Source organism: Brassica napus, chromosome C3, assembly GCF_020379485.1.
Source record: "Brassica napus cultivar Da-Ae chromosome C3, Da-Ae, whole genome shotgun sequence".
NCBI lineage: Eukaryota > Viridiplantae > Streptophyta > Magnoliopsida > Brassicales > Brassicaceae > Brassica > Brassica napus.
In genome coordinates this window covers 11,241,897-11,259,180 of record NC_063446.1, presented here as the reverse complement: position 1 = coordinate 11,259,180, position 17,284 = coordinate 11,241,897, and the positions used below count along the sequence as shown (strand labels likewise).

The following is a 17,284-nucleotide window of genomic DNA, read 5'->3' as shown; positions in this document are numbered from 1 at the left end:
TGTATAAATTTTATTTCTTCATAGATAAAAATGAAAATTTAATTTTCATATCTTACGCAAACTTTTAAGATATTAATATAGTCCTCAGATAACTTAAGGTACTTCTTTGTTTTACATTTAATAAAATATGAAATAACCAAAATAATGCTGTCTCCCTTTCAGCCGCAAAAAAAAAAAGAGCTTGTCAAACTTCAAAATGACCTCATGGCTCAGGAGTTAGAGTCTAGCTGAGCGGAGGTGCTGCTTAATGAACGGTCGGATGTATTCATGGTAGCCATCGGGGACCACCGAGTCATTGAGTGGATCTTTCAATGCTTCCTCAAACAGCTTTGGGTAAACGTTTCCATCATAGCGGCCCAGCACAGAGCCAAGATAGTGGTCTGTGTAGTCAAATGCGTCCACGAGAGCGACTGCGTTTGGTCGAAGCTGAGAGTAGAGTGACCGAAGCTGGTTGTTGGCGAGTGAGGCTTGTTCAGGAGTGATTGTGTTAGTGCTTAGAAAATCTCCGAGGTGTTTGTGAATGAGATGGAGTGCATAGATGTAGCATAGATTCTTTAGCTGGTTCTTCACTCCTTTTCCTTTGATATCTCCCTCTAGTTTGGCTATAAACCTATAAATTTCAACTAGTTAGGGTTTCACTTTTTAATAGCCAGGGGAAGTAGGCTTTCTTGTCATTCAAGGCATCTACTTGATTGAAATCATAATGGGAAGGTTCGAACTATGGTCCCTCTCAATTTTCACGGTGATGTTTTCAGCCACTGGATGAAGAAGCTTAGTACTTACTTGGAAACAACAATCAGCTGGCAATGTGCAATAGCAGCCTCAACAAGATCAGCCAATAGTTCAGAGAATCCTTGTTCTTGATTCTCAAACTTACTCAGATTGTTAGCACAAGAAACAGCCATTCTCAAAGCCCTTGCTTCAAAAGCTTCCAACACCATAGCAGGGTTTAACCAATCCTCAGCTGCATGCTCAACCAAGATACTTTAGACAAATCAAGAAAGGATGATAAATTTATGGTAAATTCCCCCAAACTCACCCTTTCTAATGCTTGAATGGCAATGCAAAAGATGTTTTGCTCTGCCCATATAAGCAGTTGTTCCAGCAGGAGCCTTTCCAGAACTCAACTGTGCAACTGTCTTCATCAAAAATCTAGCAACCTGTAAGAGATAACAAATTTTGATACAAACAATTCTATTTAAAATGGCTCTATAGAGTATTATTCTATAAAGTGAGAACAAAAACATAAGAATACCTGTAATTGCAACACAACATTGTCTCCCTCATAAGTGCAAGCGGGGACATAAACAGCAAACAGCTCAGGAAGGCCACTGCACCACAAGTAGCCATGTCCACCACATAGCTTGCGACATTCTTCAATACCATCCTGCAACCAACAAAAAAAAAAAAAAACACCATTTATTTAAATCTGATTTTCTCCTTTTTAATAAGTTAAAAGTGTCAACAAAGTCCAAAGCATACAGAGGTTGCTGAGGTAGTCATAGACTTCAATCCTGCAGTGCATGCATGAGCTTCAGGCAACGTTGCGAAATCACTAGCTTCTAGTCTTTGTGTTACATCAGTGTACAACCATTTCAGCCACTCTCCTACAAACCGAAATGCATATGCAGATGCCAGCAGAGGAAACAACCTGTTCTGCTGAGTTTTATAATCAATCACCTGCCCACATGACATATAACAACATCAACAAGTGACTTTTATCAGGGCCGGTCCTTGGCATAAGCAAAAACTATCAGCCTATTACCCCCAAAATGTTAAAAATAATTTACATACACATAGACTTCTAAATTTGTAGAAAAAAAAATCCTTTTTTTATTAAAGCTCTTACTAAATTGTTTATACCTCTCAAAATCTTGGAGTGGCGCTGATTTTAAGAACCATGAACATCTTCAATCATGGTAAACAATTTTGTCCTAATAGTTATCTACAGTGGGATTAACAGAGAGTAGAGTACCTGTGTCTCAATTCCACCATTCTGTGAGCCAAACTGCCTTCTCACTGCACTGTACCTTGTAGCTATGCATACTGCTCTCGCCATCGCAACGGAAGCATTTGACACAATAGTCTGTCTCACAGACACCATAGTACCATACATCAGTTGCCTTGGAACATCTGATGGTACATATTTTCCTTCTCTTGTCACCTTTGACAGCCTGAGAGAAGACAAAAAATGCAGAAACATGAATCAGTTTCATTATAGAGATATGAACTATACAGTGAAATGCTTATTCACACAAGGAGAATAGAGAAGGACCTCATGAGCATCTGATCTCTAGGAATACAAAACTTATCAAACATAAGAAAACCATTGTCCATCGAGTTATATGCTCCGTTTCCAAACTTCACACCAATATCACCAATGGTTATTCCAGGAAGAGGAGAATGATCATCCAAATTACGCAGTTGCACGATAAATCCTGAAAGAGAGATGAAATATTTGGCAATTAATAACGATAAATAGACAAGAAATGAAACAAGAAACTCCTCATGGTGATTACCATGGACACCATGGTCTTTGCCATTGGTTATAAGACGAGCATAAACCACAGCATGAGTAGAAACTTTTCCCAAACCACCAGGCCACCACTATTTCAAACACAAACAAAAATTACAACACAAGAGATTAGTTTGTTTGGTCTTGTTTTGCTTACTTTGGATGATGTCTGAGTTGGACTGTGAAGGATAAACTGATCTGTCTGAGGATCAAAAGTAGCGGTTGTCTCAAGGCCTTGAACGTTAGAGCCATGACCAAGCTCAGTTTGAGCATAACATCCAATTATCTGCATCTTGTTCGCAAGAGGCAACCACTTTTGTTTCTGTTCCTCTGTCCCTTGTCCTTTGATTGCAGGCACAAACATTCTCTGGCCACAAACAACCATTTTAACAATCAACCAAACTCAACCATTTTAATGTTTGTGTGTGCGTTTTTTACCCAATGAAGATCCAAGAAGCCAGGTTGATCCATGAAATATTTAAATATGACTGACTCCTCATCAGAGAGACGAAGCTCGTTGATCAACTTCCAAGCATGAGCGCTTTTTCTCAACGTGTTCTTGAACAACTCTTTCCTAGTCATTACAGCTCTATTGCTTTTGTCAAAGACCTAACGTGTCAACAAGACAAAAGCTGTAAGATTCACATCTGAGTTTCACCGGGACACACACATACACACATGATGTATGAACGAGGAGACACTAACCGGATCACTGGCGACAAGGCGGGACATCCGGTTTGAAACCTCGAAAGCGTGGCGAGAACCGGCCCAGACGATCTTCATCTCGTTGACATCGAACTCTGCTTTGTTTCTTTCATGGGCAAGGTGATCACCTCCCTCCATCGTTTAGCTGTTGTTAGATTTAGACTGTAGTGGAGAATGAATCAAAGTTCAGAGAGAAGCCATGTAATAAGAGAATTAAAAGCTTTACTTGCGGCTTTTTAATAGGACAAATCTGTTACATACCATTAACCAGAAACAGAGATTCCAAATTTTAGCAAAAAAAAAAAAAAAAAACAGAGATATGTTTATTTATTTTTTATTAGGACAACAGAAATGATATCCATAGAAGTAGGAACTAGGAAGTGCATGTAGTTGACATATGGATACCAATCAGCTTTCATGTATTGGTCCAACTCATTTTGTAACGTTTTGAGGTATGAACGTGGAGTATAAACTTGGGCCTCTATGTTCAGCCCATTTTTATTTTATCATCATACTACAATACAAAACAACATGTGTTATTTTAACTCTTTCTTTTGGGTTATTGTGAGTTTTTAGAAGATATTAACATAGAGGTCGGGAGTTCAAACGCAGCGGTTGCGGTTGCAAACGTGTAACTTTGCGGATACAGATAGTTACAGTTTTAAGCGTTATTAAGCATTTTATATAATTGGCACAATATTTGAAAATCGTTGCATTTACGGGTCATTTTTTACTGCAGATACAAAAATTAATTATTAAAAAATTATTTAATAGACAAGAATATAAATATAAAATGTTATAATTAAAAATTATAATCTTAAGACCTAATAACAAAATAATAATAACAAAATAATATGTAAAACTAAAAACAAATTGGTCATTAAGCTTCTTGACAATATTTTCTTTTTGGGATGGAGTAAAAAAATCTGATTTCTTCATCTTTGTTTTGTTTCTCCACAATTATACATTGAAGTAATGTATGTGTCCTCTCGTTTGTCCACATAACTTTCTGGAAAAAGGATATACTGAACTTATTACAAAACGTATTGAACTTTCTGAAGATATACAATTACAAAAACACACACATATATATAGATTTGAATCATGTTCTCGTGATTCATAAAATTTGAACTATGAAAATTTATCACAAAGCATAATAAAATAAAGTGAGTGAAAAAGTCATAATCCAATACAGTAGAACCACTTACGTTTGTGTCTTTCTTGTGTGGATGCCATGATCTCAATATAGAGAAACTGAATTAGGGTTCACGTCAATTGTAAATGGTTAAATAGATATAACATTAATTAAAAACCAAGAAATTATCTTGTACATTAGTTTAGGATATATCCAAATTTAATTTTTTATTTTTTTTATCAACCACAACAACAAAAGCTAGCGCAAAAGAATTTTTGATTTTGAGCGATACAAAATGGTTTGAAACGGTACAAAGCGGTTCGTATGATTGTTTCAAAATGTTGTCAACCGCTACCAACCGCAAAAACTGTGTTTGCGGGTGGTATCAGGGAAACCAGTTAACCCTTATAATCACGATGGTTGTTAATCTGTTTACTGACTAGAGTTGATTGTCCTAGTGGTAAATCCTAAAAAAATCACCAATATGGATGTGAAATAGTGGCCAACTTACCACTAGGTTAAGAATTAACCTGACATAACAAAAAAAAATTATCTGCGTTTAAATTTTAAAGTAAAAAAATTTGTCAACTACACAGAATATAATGTAATATGGTCGAAAACATCTCAACTATAAAAATATGTTAATAACATCACCAACTTTATGTTAATCTATACCACATGTACAAAGTTAAAAATAATCTGGTGAATACTACACGATTAGGTTTAATTGATTTTTACATATATTAATGAGACTAATCTGAAATTTATTAAACTGAAACCCAATTAAAAAAAATCCGACCCTGACCCAAGTCCATTAACCCGACCCGCTTACGAAAACCAGATTCAACTCCTCCCACATAGATACAAGTACAAAACCAGATAATTTTTACCTCATCCTGATTTCGTGTATGATTCATCCTCTCTCTGCAACTAAATCCTACACAATCACAGTATCACACGAGTTTTTCCAATAACTCGAAAATTGATTTTACATTTTTGTAACGCCCCGACCGTCCACAACTAATGAGCCACACACGCCCGCTCTCTCGGCCCGTGGGCCCCATCCTGTCCGACGGTCGGTCCATTAATTTTTCCAAAGCTCGAAATCATTGTTTACTGACCCTGCAATCACCACCCAACCTTTTCCCGTGCTTTAGCCTCACTCGCACGCTATCGCGAATCACTTCCCGATAGGCCACCCATCATTCCACTACTTTAGCTCAAGCACACTTAACTCTGGAGTTCTTTCAGGATGTGCTCCAGAAAAGGTAAGTCAACTTTGGTGACATAGGTAGCCAAATCAACTCTCTTAAGCCTTTTCACATATCACAACTCGGGATGTTACAATTCACCCCCTCTCAAAGAACGCAACGTCCTCGTAAAAAGGTCAGAACTGAGATGGCTAACCAGCTCTGATACCAAATTGTAACACCCGTCTCATCAACACTCGAGTCCGGCGTGCTACTAATCAACAACTTATATCTTAAATCCGTAAAAAGGTTTGAAAGTCGACTTTTTTGTGTGACAACCTATCCCGTGGAGCACCCGTCCCGTAGACCCCAGACTCACAGCGCTGCAGCGCATCGACCCCAACCCCTCTCTTATGAGTTCTCACTAACTCCATAATTAGGTTGTTGGTGCGTCTCGAACCCAAGACCTCACCCTTTAACAACTCTCTCACAGGACAAGCTGTCACCAATTGATGTGCACCCATCTCATCAACACTCGAGACCGGCGTGCTACTAATCAACAACTTATATCTTAAATCCGTAAAAAGGTCTGAAAGTCGACTTTCATATAAATAACGAAATAAATCCATAAATCCCATAGTCGAAATAACTGAAATAATCGTCAAAATAATAAATAAAAGTCTGAGAAATAGAACAAAAGAAAACGCCTAAAAGCACCAGCTGTCCGATCAATCTCCTACTCGTCAGTCTCACCTGAAAGGGGCAAATGAGGGGTGAGTAACGGGGAAGTCACTCAGTGAGGTATGGGATACTAAACCCGAAGTCCATGGACCCGGACAGAGCACTCCGAATAAATATAATTTAATCATAACACGTTGCAAACACGGTACCTAAAGTACCCAAAGATCACACAATAGTCCTAGCGAGGTGCACACTAGCTGCCCACTAACAGACCAAAACACCACCGAATATGTGCTCGGTAACACACGCCCGTAGACGATTTATCGACCTCGAAGCCTTGGCACAACAGGTCGACTAAGCTGTGCCGCAGCATACACCACACCCAATGTACTGGTCTCCGGCCGACACACAGAATTACGTCTCCATGGTCGGTTAACACCCAAATCACCTCAATATACTATATACATATATATTATCAATTATAAATGAACAAGCACTGTTGAACCATCTAACAACCTAGTTCCGGTTTAAGCAAAGAGCCTAAAACTAAACAAGCAATGACAGACTCGATTTCACACAGACGGAACACATTAGAAACAAATTATACTTATTCGAGGTCCTAAACCGTGTAAGAGAAGCTCGGGAAAAGACCCTCACCTTTGCCATATCGGAGAAACCAAAAAGGATCTGAAAACAACAGAGTCTCGGCCACATCTTGGCACAACAATAAATCAACGGAGGTCCACCATACCTCTCGGATAAATATAAAAGTGAAAATAATTAGGGCTTGCAAAACTTGCTGCGCAAGAAACAAAAAGGGCAAGGCGCTTGAACCTTCACTTCACGGATTGACTCGCGACGGCGGATCTCTTGACTCCTGCGATAGGAGTTATGTTCATGTCTCTTCTCACGGTCTATACCTCTTGGTTCTGATGCGTGACGACCTCAAGGAAAAGGTTACGGATCTTTGACAGCGGCGTCGATGCATCACAGCTCCTTGACATAGCTCCATGGCTGGTGTGATGAGGTTTCCCTTGAGATGATCGTGCATCACTGGTGGTATCTCTCTCCAACATCACGGCGGCTCTCAACAGAAGAAGAACATCACTTTAATTATATAATTAGGTATGAGCCCACACGACACACGGTTAAGAGACAAAGAAAGGCTTTGGTTTAATAAAAATAATTGATAAGTGGAACAAACCAGACCGGTTTCAACAAAAGAATTTAATCAATTAAAATTCGGTTCAAGATAACCGGATCGTTACAATTTTCTCCCAACATTTTATTTTTATTCTCTGAGAACAAAGCAATTCCAAGGAAAGGAAATTACATCGGCTGGGTTCGTAATTTCTTTATGTTTCTCTCTTCTCTTTGTCTCTTTCTCTCTGTTATAAATTTCCACTCTATTTTTTTTTTGTTTATTTATTATGCTATTGCAAATAAAAGAAACATTACATAGACGATATTACAACCGATAATTTTACGCCATTGTGAAATTCATTCCCGACTGTACTCTTTGCGCCATACTGAAGATCTCTTGTAAGTATTTTTTCTAATTTTTCTGTATAATTCGTCTTTTTCGGGAATTGAAACCAGACTTCTTGGTGAAGAAATTGTGTCGCCTGAGATTCGAACCCCAAACTTGGGTATAAAAACCTTTAAACTTTGACCACTACGCCACAGTGCTTCCACAACCAAATCGATTTTATTTAAAAACCCTAAAATGTTGTCTAATTTGGTATAAAGATAAGTTAATTTTGTGCACGGGTCAGATTAATAGATTTGGGTCTAGGTCGAATTTTTCTAAATTTGGTTTAAATTTAATAAATTACAGAGTGGCCTCATTATTTTTTTTATAAAAATCAGTTAAACCTAATTGTATAGTTTTCGCCATATTATTTTAAACTTTGTATATGCGGTATAGATTAACATAAAATTGGTGATGTTATTGACATATTATCGTACTTAAGATGTTTTCAACCATATGATCACACTATAATTCGTGTAGCTGACAAACCTTTTTACAATTTTGAATATAGGAAGAACATAAAATTATAAAATCCCGTATTCATGCTTTTTCCAGTGAATCTACATTTGGAATTTTCAAAGTAAAGCATTCCAACCCTTGATCTTTTTGAATGATGCAAATATGGCATACTACTCAGAAAATAAAAGAAATGTTCAACCTTGATTGGCATGATTATTGGAATGAAAGTACTACTAGTATTTACATTTTGTTACGGGCCTGGCTGCCTCAACCTTGATTTACATGATTATTGGAATAAAAGTACTACTAGTATTTACCTTTTGTTACGGGCCTGGTTGTCAACACCATGATGTCACATCTACCTGACTACATATCCTGAATCCTTTATATAGAACCATTTGTAATATCTATGTATATATTTGGCTGAAACACTAATCAGACTCTAATCATCTACATTATATTGTCATTATTGATCTCTTTTTTTTTTTTTTTTGTCAAGGGCCGTGATTTAATTGGTTAGCTACTTTTTCATTTTTTGTTAGACTTTAAATTTAAATCAATCAGATATAAATAGTTTCCACCCCCCAAATAAATAAATAGCCTATTTATAGTAATACAATGAAGATTATTTTGACTAATTGAAGACCCTGTTCGGAAATGCGCTAGGCGTAACGCGTGCGCTTGGACAGGGCCTAGCGCCGAATCAATTAATCGGGGATTATACGGGGACTAATCGGGAAGTAATTTAACGTACTTATACACATTTCTATGGGTTTATATATTAAATAAGTGAGATATTGATAATAATGGTGCATGGTGTAGTGGTCAGCTACCTTTGTTATGTCTCACCCACCAAAGGTTCAAACCCCCTAGTTACATTATCTTCTTCCTCACATCTGCGATTCTCAGAACAAATTACAGCCGTCTCTCTTTTTTTTTTGCGATTTCTATTGTTTTCTTGTTAATCTTATATGTTTTAATCAATATATAACTAATTTGTTAAAGAATAATCAGTTTCCGATTCCAAATCGACAGTAACAATGAGTTCTAAAACTTTTCCGATTAAGTAAGCGCCTAGGATCAAATCGCCACGGTTGGAGGCCGCACCACGTTTTTCCGGCGACTTTCCGGCCGCCTCAGCCGCGTTTTCGAACAGAGATTGAAGATAACTCTTAACATGTTTGATTGAAGGGTTGTAAAAAAATGTTATGACCATGTCATATGTGAACACCGACTTCATCATTATAAATGTCGTTTCAAATCAATTTTCTGTATTAAAATATTAAAACTAGAACTTAACGATTGTCTTTGCTTTTTTTTTTTTGTTAACCAAAAGTCATTGTTTTATTGTCCAAAAAGATTTGATTGATAATTAAGGAAGAGATAATCCTCAAATGTTATCCGGGTGTGTGCGACGCACGACTCTTTTGCCATAAACCGTAACGACACGTGTCAAAATACAATTGACTTTCGGCAAATCCATTACATCAGGTGAAATGCTGTCAGTTTAGCAAAACTCCTGAAAACACACAATCCTTTATTTTTATAATATTTATCTATTTGGTTCTCCTCTCTTAAAGAGAAAACCAAAAAGAATTTGAGTAGAGAGATTAGGCCAAAATCAAATTCGCAAAAAAAAAAAAAAAAAAGCTTAAACTTTGATCTTAGGGTTCTTCTCGCGATTCGTCTCACAGGCGATCGGTTGTTCAGATTCATCTCCGTCTCGTCGTCGCCGGAGCCTGATCGGATCTCGAATTGTGTGTCAGGCGAAACATGGTGGTGATATCCCTGAAGATATTCAATTCAGCTTTTCTCCGATCGCTTCCGCTCGACTTCATCAGGATTTCGATTTCGTGTAGACTTTCATCTTGGCTTTGTCTTCGAATCCATTAGGGTTTTTCGTCGTGTGTGTGTGTGTTTTGAGGGTAACGGTTGGGAGGATTTAGATTGTTTGATCTCTAGATCTTTGATTGGAGGATATGTATATCGAAGAAGTGATTGAAAAGGAAGAGAGATCGGTGGAGGAGGTTAGTAACGTTGCTGATGGAGATGAGGAGATAGTGGTGAGCAGAGGGAACGTGATCGTGTTGACGACGAAGATGGCACTTGTTGGTGTGGGTGCTCGTGCCTTGTTCTATCCGACGCTGGTCTACAACGTTGTTAGGAATAAGGTCGAGGCTGAGTTTCATTGGTGGGATAGGGTCGCTCAGGTATAATAACTTTCATCGTCCTTTTGAGCTTGTCTATAGAATGCAATGTATACTGTTGCGTTTGATGTTTTGGTGAAATCGTAGAAAGCTAGCTACTTTCTTTGTTGGGATTGGCTTTTGGTTATGTGTTTTATGCTAATCATTCTCTCTTTCTGTTGACTTTGTTGTCTCCAGTTTATATTACTGGGAGCCGTTCCGTTTCAATCTGACGTTCCACGGCTTAAAGAGCTCGGTGTTTGTGGAGTGATCACTCTCAATGAGCCATATGAGACTTTGGTTCCCTCATCTCTCTACAAAGTTTGTATTTTTTTTTCTTTCTGTGTTTTACTTTGCCTATCGTGACAAAGATATACTAGTGCTCTGTCTTCTGGTCTTTTATTGTTTACTAACCTCGTTTTTGTTTTCTTACTCTTATGGAAGTCTTACTGCATTGACCACCTGGTCATTGCCACGAGAGATTATTGTTTCGCACCTTCCATGGAAGCCATTTGCCAAGCTGTAGATTTTATCCATAGTAAGTTTATTCTTTTGTCTTCTTACTTTATGTTTGTTAAGTATCGATCTTGAATTCAATGTTATCTCGTTGAAGGAAATGCTTCTCTTGGGAAGACGACTTATGTTCACTGCAAGGCGGGTCGAGGACGCAGCACTACTGTCGTCATATGCTACTTGGTTTGTGTTGCAATTATTCCCATAAATAATTTGCTTCGAGATGTTTTTTTCTCTCTGTCTGATTAGATATTTGCAATGCAGGTGCAACACAAACACATGACACCTGAAGCAGCATATGATTATGTAAAGTCAATCAGGCCGAGGGTTAAATTAGCTACCACCCAATGGAAGGTAATGGACAGGGCCTTTGTTCTTTGTTCTTCTTCTTATTCATCCTCTGATTCCTAATTGTGTTTGCAGGCAGTTCTTGAGTACTACCATGTCAAGGTGCTGAATACCCAGAGTTCCTTGCCTGATGCAACTTCAGCTTTGATCTCAAGAAATATGAAGCAGGTTTGTTCCGGGAATGTGGTTGTGTTTGATGATGGGTCGATGGTGCTAGTGACCCACTCAGATGTAGAGGGCTATGATGAGAGGTCAATGAATGTTGCTGGGAACGAGTTATGGGCGGCAGCTGCAGATATAAGCATGGTGTACCGGGTGAAAGTGGTGGGGCAAGCTGCGTTGGCGAGGATCTCGTGCCTGTGGCTGGGATTGCGTGAGAACCATAAGCTTTCTAGGGAGAATCTTTCCATGGGAGGTATAAGCGTCGACATTTCTGTCTACTGATGAATAATGATGATGGTGAGTTTACTGGCGAGCGAGTGAATATGCCTCTTCCACTGTTTCTCCCCAGGGAAAAAAAGGGTCTATAAATAAAAAGGGGTCAAAAGTAGATATAGCAGACTTGGTTTTGTTGTCTGGGTATTGTAATTAAATACTAAACATGAATTAATCTCCTTTTCAAGTATCCAAATTAGTCTTATGAGTTTGTGACTTCTAGATTAATAAAGTTAAACTAAAAGTTCACTTCATAGTAAAAATGAAAGAAAGAAAATAGTATCAGGGAGTGATCTCTGTCTTGATCAGAGTACATGGAGTTGATAACTACATGTCAACCATCACCATGGTTGCTGTTATTCTGGATCAAGCTCCATTGCTTGCTGCTAGATGCCATTAGCAAGATTTTGAGAGGTTGATGGTGATGAAGCTGCTGTGTTCAGGTGAAAGGTGCCCGCACTGGGTATAACATTTTTCTCCTTGAAGCAAAATGCAACTTAGGTTCAGAAGACTGAGCTATTTCTGGTTGGGTACTTGTTATACATGGAGCTCTTGCTGGTTATGAGACATTATCATTGTTCTCAAGAGGCAGTTTATTTTCTGTGTCAGGAGGTGAATTAAGTCGCTTCCTCTTTTTAATACCATCTTTTCTCTTACGAATTTTCGAGCTGCATAAATCATGGTGTAGCTCTAAATAAGAAGATGATGCTGAATCATAGCTTTAGAGTAGAGTTTTGACCCAAAAAAAGCTTTAGAGTAGAGACAGTCTCTACTGTAGAGTTAAGGAGCTTGAAACTTGACCTAAAATAGGAGAAAAGGGATCCTATGGTGCTTCTCTAAATCATCACTTATAAGTTCCTGGTAAATATAATTACAAAAAAAAATTATTTTCTGAACCTGCTTATAAGTTTTGCGTGCATATCAAGTTTCCTACCAACCTCAGATATATAAATATTTCTGTATTGGGTTTTAGGGAGACATCAACGTCCGGGTGATATCTCTCCGACAGCTGAGATGGGTTATCTTGTTACTCATAATATCATAAGGAAACATAAAGTTATCTAGTTCCTTAAACAACAACGTACCCGAAAGCTCTAAGAGCATCATTATCCTAAATACCCAATTAGGATCTCTTATTTATTTTATATTATTTTTAAGCAATAAATGTGTGTTAAAAGACTCCTTTAAGAGACACTACCATTTTTATGCTCCAATGCTAGTCTCTTAATTAAGGTTTATTAAAACAAAAAAAAATATTAAACATTGTTTTCTTAAAAATGTTGTAGTGTTATGATTTTGCTAAGTGAAGTGAAGTGTTATGAGTTTGCTATTAAGCCAAAAGAATGAGAGAATAAAGATAACAAAGCAGTGGGAAATTCGTTGGGACATGATGCTTACGTTATGCTGAGTATCATTTGTACGAGTTCGGAGAATGTTATCATCATCATGTTCATGAGCCACAAGATAAGTTGACTGAAGAGTCACCTGACTCAAGGAAGAGAAAGATTTGTAAACTACTGATAGACCAAGAAACTATAAAAAAGAGATATATGTTCGAAGGCAAAACACAGCTACACATGCCTAGAAACTTGAACATTCATGTGCACGATTAAAAGGCATTCATCAAAGACCAATGAACAAAAGAAACGCACCGTATCATTTTCCACCACATTGTCAGCCTCATCAAACTCTTCCATATATGGACTATCATCATCCTCTTCCTCAGTTCCAAAATACGTTGGTACTGATCGTATACCGCTTTTCTCGTTTATATCCAAGGCACCATGGACGGCAAGTTCTCATATTCGTTGCCTTTATCTGTATCAAATATCAAGACTTCCTTTTGCCAGGGTCACCAGACTCCCTAGTTTAAAGGAAAAGCCAAGCTTAAACATCAAGAGAAGAATATATATATATCGTAAATGGATTGAACAAGAAGAAGTCATATACCAAAACACAAAACCCAACATGCAATAGACATCAGAAAAGTCATAACTTTGGTTGATCTCATCACAATCTCACAAAAGATGTTAACTTTTTTCTTTTTTCTCTCCGACCAAAGTTTCAAGATAAAGACTATACCTTTGAGAAAGAGTTTTGTTGAAAGACAAAGATATGTAACTGAATAAGTGTGAGGCTTGAACAGATACACCACCATCCTCTTCCTCGTTATGACAATCAAGATTCCAAAATCCAACGTTCCCATCCTTGTCCCCTGCAGCAACCAGCTTTACAGCCTCGTTCTAAACACAAGGATCCAAGATCAAAACTATCATCATCCTCATTCTCAATAACAGTTGCAGTTTCTTCATTAGGTTTCCAAGATCAAAACACAAGGATTCCACTTTAGGTGATGACCACTAACAAAGAAACAAAGAGATGATTAAACTACTTACAGAAACTACTTGAGCTCTTTGTCTACGAGTTTACTGTCCGACGAAGCCCGAGCTTGAACGCTCTTCGTCTCCAACGCATCTTCGACTTATTCAATCATAACGGCGACGGTTTCATCACCCTCGAGGAGCTAAGCCAAGCTCTCTCTCGTCTCGACCTCAAGTCCACCGTCGAGTCCTACATCCAACCTGGAAACGCCGGTCTCAACTTCGAAGACTTCTCCTCTCTCTACAAGACTTCAGATCAATTTCAAATTAACAAGATGAGTTCTCCTCTCTCTCTCTACCTCAGTCATGGTTGTGGATGGGGAAGATGAGTTCAAGAATCCAGTCGAGAGAAGGAGAGAGAAAGAGATTAGAGAGACAGCAGAGACGAGAAGAAGAGATAGAGCAAGAGAAGAGACGTCTCTTGTAATCCCTAATCAGGAGACGTTTCTTGTATTTATTACAATTTTTCTTTTCTTTTATCCAAAAGACTTGGATAATGATGCTCTAAGAAAAAAGAAGTCATGTGATGACGCCAAACGAAGTTTCGCTCCCTGCACATACATAAGGACATCAATAAGCATGAAATAATTGAATACACATAGCGTTTGAAAATGAAAAGATTCATCATTACAAAGCTTGATTCTTGTTAGTGCCTACCTCAGGGCTTCCATATTTCATTTAGCAAATTGGGCAAGAAAATTTCTTCACAATTGCATTTTGAAGTAATTAGATGAAAAATTTGCCAGAAGAAAACACACCAAGAGACAACAGGTTTTTGAAACGAAATAACCGGTTAATGTCTAACCTTCAAAGTTCAGTACATTGTTGTTACGATCCATAAATTTGAAAATCACTGTCCCACCTGATCTGTTCCTAAGCAAATATAATTGTGCCGTGAGAAGAGAATGAATATCTCAAACAAATTTTAAATTATAAGCTCTTAGAATTTTTTTTGACTAGCATAACTTCTGAAAACATAGAATAATGTTAAACTAATTAAATATCAAAGAAGAGATGCATACTTTTTTTTCTTCTTCGCTTGGATTTTGTAGGTCAAACACCTTGGAAGGAAATATCGTTATACAACAAAAAAAACAAATTAATATTTATAATTAAAAGAAAAAGAGAAAAACCTGTGGAAATAACAAACTAACTTCTGCAGTTAAACTCTTTTCGGTTTAGTAAAATGGAATTACCTAATTACATTCATGAAAAGAAGAACAAATGTTAGCATTTAGCATAGTTCAATTATAGTGTGGTTCTACGCTAGGTTTGGTAGTAGCAAAAAAGAGTGAGAAAATGCATACGTTGTCTTGTGAGCGAGCCTCAAGACTGTTGTATAGCATAACAGGTTTGCAATACATCTTAAGTTTTTCTATATTATCCGGTAAGTGTTAGAATTTGAGAGTAAAGAAGATAAAAATGGTGATAATGAGAGAATGTATGCTTACCACCTTTCCAAGGCCGTCGTACCATTCGAGCAAACTTGTGTGATTTGAAAATAATGACATATTTCAAACTCTAATAGCATCTCCAATGGTGTACTCACCATTGGAATCTTTAGGAATATTATAGTATTTTTTTTAAATAGTTAAGGACTCTAATCAAATTAGTATGTTCAATGGTGTTATCCAATAAGAATCCTTAAGAATAAAAAAATAATAAATTTGAAAACATGTGAAATATTAAGAAAAAAAAATTAAAACATGTTAAATTGAAATATTTATTTATTACATGATTAAATATGAAATACAACAATTATTAATTCTCATCACCAAATTTGTTTCAAATATTTTCAATTAAATCATTCTTCAATTGGTGATGTGTTTCCGTCTCGCGAACCTGAACCCAATTGGCACGAATTTCAGTGATGCTTGGAGGGATGTCCGTACCACGAGACTTATGCACCCGTGAACTGCTGGTTACATCTCCTTCTTCAAATTCAGATGTATCATACTGAGTGTTGTATCCAGCTCGTTCATTTTCGAATATCATATTGTGTAGTATGATGCATGCTCTCATAGTCTTCCCTATCTTATCCTGGTCCCATGAAAGAGCCGGGTTTTTTACAATTGCAAATCGAGATTGCAAAACTCCAAAAGCCCGCTCGACATCTTTTCGGGTTGATTCTTGAAATTTAGCAAATAACTCTGCTTTAGGACCTTGAGGGAGTGAGATAGATTGGATAAATGTTGACCAGTTTGGATAAATACCGTCTGTTAGGTAGTACGCCAAATTATACATGTGTCCATTGACCATGTACTCTACCCTCGGAGCTCGACCTTGAATAATGTCATCAAAGACATGAGACCGATCTAGGACATTAATATCGTTTAAGGTACCTGGAAGACCGAAGAAAGTGTGCCATATCCAAAGATCTTGTGAAGCTACAGCCTCTAAGACAATTGATGGTTTTGTTGATCCCAGGGTGTACTGTCCTTTCCAAGAGGTTGGGCAATTTTTCCACCTCCAATGCATACAGTCGATGCTTCCTACCATCCCAGGAAACCCGCGTATCTCTCCAATATGGAGTAGTCGTTGAAGATCCTCTGTTGTCGGTCTTCGTAGATACTCATCACCAAATAACCGGATTATTCCTTCATTAAAATGCTCTAAACACGAAATTGCCGTGCTTTCACCAACTCTGAGATATTTATCAACCGCGTCAGCTGCATTACCATAAGCAAGGAGACGAATTGCTGCCGTACATTTCTGTAGTGGAGAAAGACCAAACCTCCCCGTTGCATCTCTTCTTTGTTGAAAGAATGGAATGTATTGTGAGAGGCGATGGACAATACGCAAGAATAATTCTTTGTTCATACGGAAACGACGTCTAAATAAATGTGTCGGGAATGTTGCATCTTCGCTGAAGTAATCATTCCATAATCAGTTGTGTCCTAATTCGCGGTCTCGTTCTATATAAGCACATTTCCTCTGCTTTTTGGGTTGGGCTTCCACAATGTTGTTGTAGGTTTCGTCTATGATATCGTCGATAATTTCGTCCAATCTTTCTTCCACTTCATCGGATGACGACGATGACATTTTATTTCTTCACTTGCAATTTTGCTAATCCCTCCTGAAAACAAAGCATGACTATCTGACTATCTCTTTATAAACTTAGTATATTCATTCCTTTGATTATATAAATGTAAGTTGGATCATATACGAGAATACTTAAATGTCACTTGAAGCAAACTATAAACAC

At 37.6% G+C, this 17,284-nt stretch overlaps 3 protein-coding genes and 1 long non-coding RNA gene across 6 annotated transcripts; 1 reads left to right on the top strand and 3 right to left on the bottom strand.

Annotated features, from left to right (window-relative positions):
• On the bottom strand, positions 1–3,572 carry LOC106388108 (putative peroxisomal acyl-coenzyme A oxidase 1.2). 2 transcript variants are annotated; one of them, XM_013828096.3, is made up of 12 exons: positions 3,482–3,572; positions 3,221–3,382; positions 2,954–3,124; positions 2,673–2,882; positions 2,520–2,607; positions 2,276–2,438; positions 1,976–2,174; positions 1,483–1,680; positions 1,256–1,387; positions 1,040–1,160; positions 784–964; positions 1–610 (listed from the first exon to the last, which is right to left on the bottom strand). In XM_013828096.3, the coding sequence occupies exons 2-12, from the start codon at positions 3,356–3,358 to the stop codon at positions 217–219; spliced, it is 1,995 nt and encodes a 664-aa protein (XP_013683550.2). In that variant the 5' UTR covers positions 3,359–3,382; positions 3,482–3,572; the 3' UTR covers positions 1–216. The 2 variants fall into 2 exon arrangements, with proteins under 2 accessions (XP_013683550.2, XP_013683548.2); XM_013828094.3 differs by having other exon boundaries at positions 3,221–3,521.
• A 6,188-nt stretch (positions 3,573–9,760) lies between these two features.
• LOC106388109 (phosphatidylglycerophosphate phosphatase PTPMT1-like) lies at positions 9,761–11,888 on the top strand. The gene is made up of 6 exons (XM_013828097.3): positions 9,761–10,426; positions 10,601–10,723; positions 10,847–10,940; positions 11,016–11,098; positions 11,180–11,269; positions 11,339–11,888. The coding sequence occupies exons 1-6, from the start codon at positions 10,196–10,198 to the stop codon at positions 11,705–11,707; spliced, it is 990 nt and encodes a 329-aa protein (XP_013683551.2). The 5' UTR covers positions 9,761–10,195; the 3' UTR covers positions 11,708–11,888.
• Positions 11,889–11,928: 40 nt separating this feature from the next.
• Positions 11,929–14,525, bottom strand: LOC106374868. Of its 2 annotated transcripts, XR_007321247.1 has the most exons (5): positions 14,095–14,525; positions 13,781–13,941; positions 13,351–13,562; positions 13,097–13,183; positions 11,929–12,366 (listed from the first exon to the last, which is right to left on the bottom strand). It is a non-coding gene; the product is annotated as an uncharacterized LOC106374868 (long non-coding RNA). The 2 variants fall into 2 exon arrangements; XR_007321246.1 differs by lacking the exon at positions 11,929–12,366 and having other exon boundaries at positions 12,916–13,183.
• Positions 14,526–15,864: 1,339 nt separating this feature from the next.
• LOC125584271 (putative nuclease HARBI1) lies at positions 15,865–16,899 on the bottom strand. The gene has a single exon (XM_048752496.1). The coding sequence runs from the start codon at positions 16,897–16,899 to the stop codon at positions 15,865–15,867; it is 1,035 nt and encodes a 344-aa protein (XP_048608453.1).
• Between the last annotated feature and the right edge of the window lie 385 nt (positions 16,900–17,284).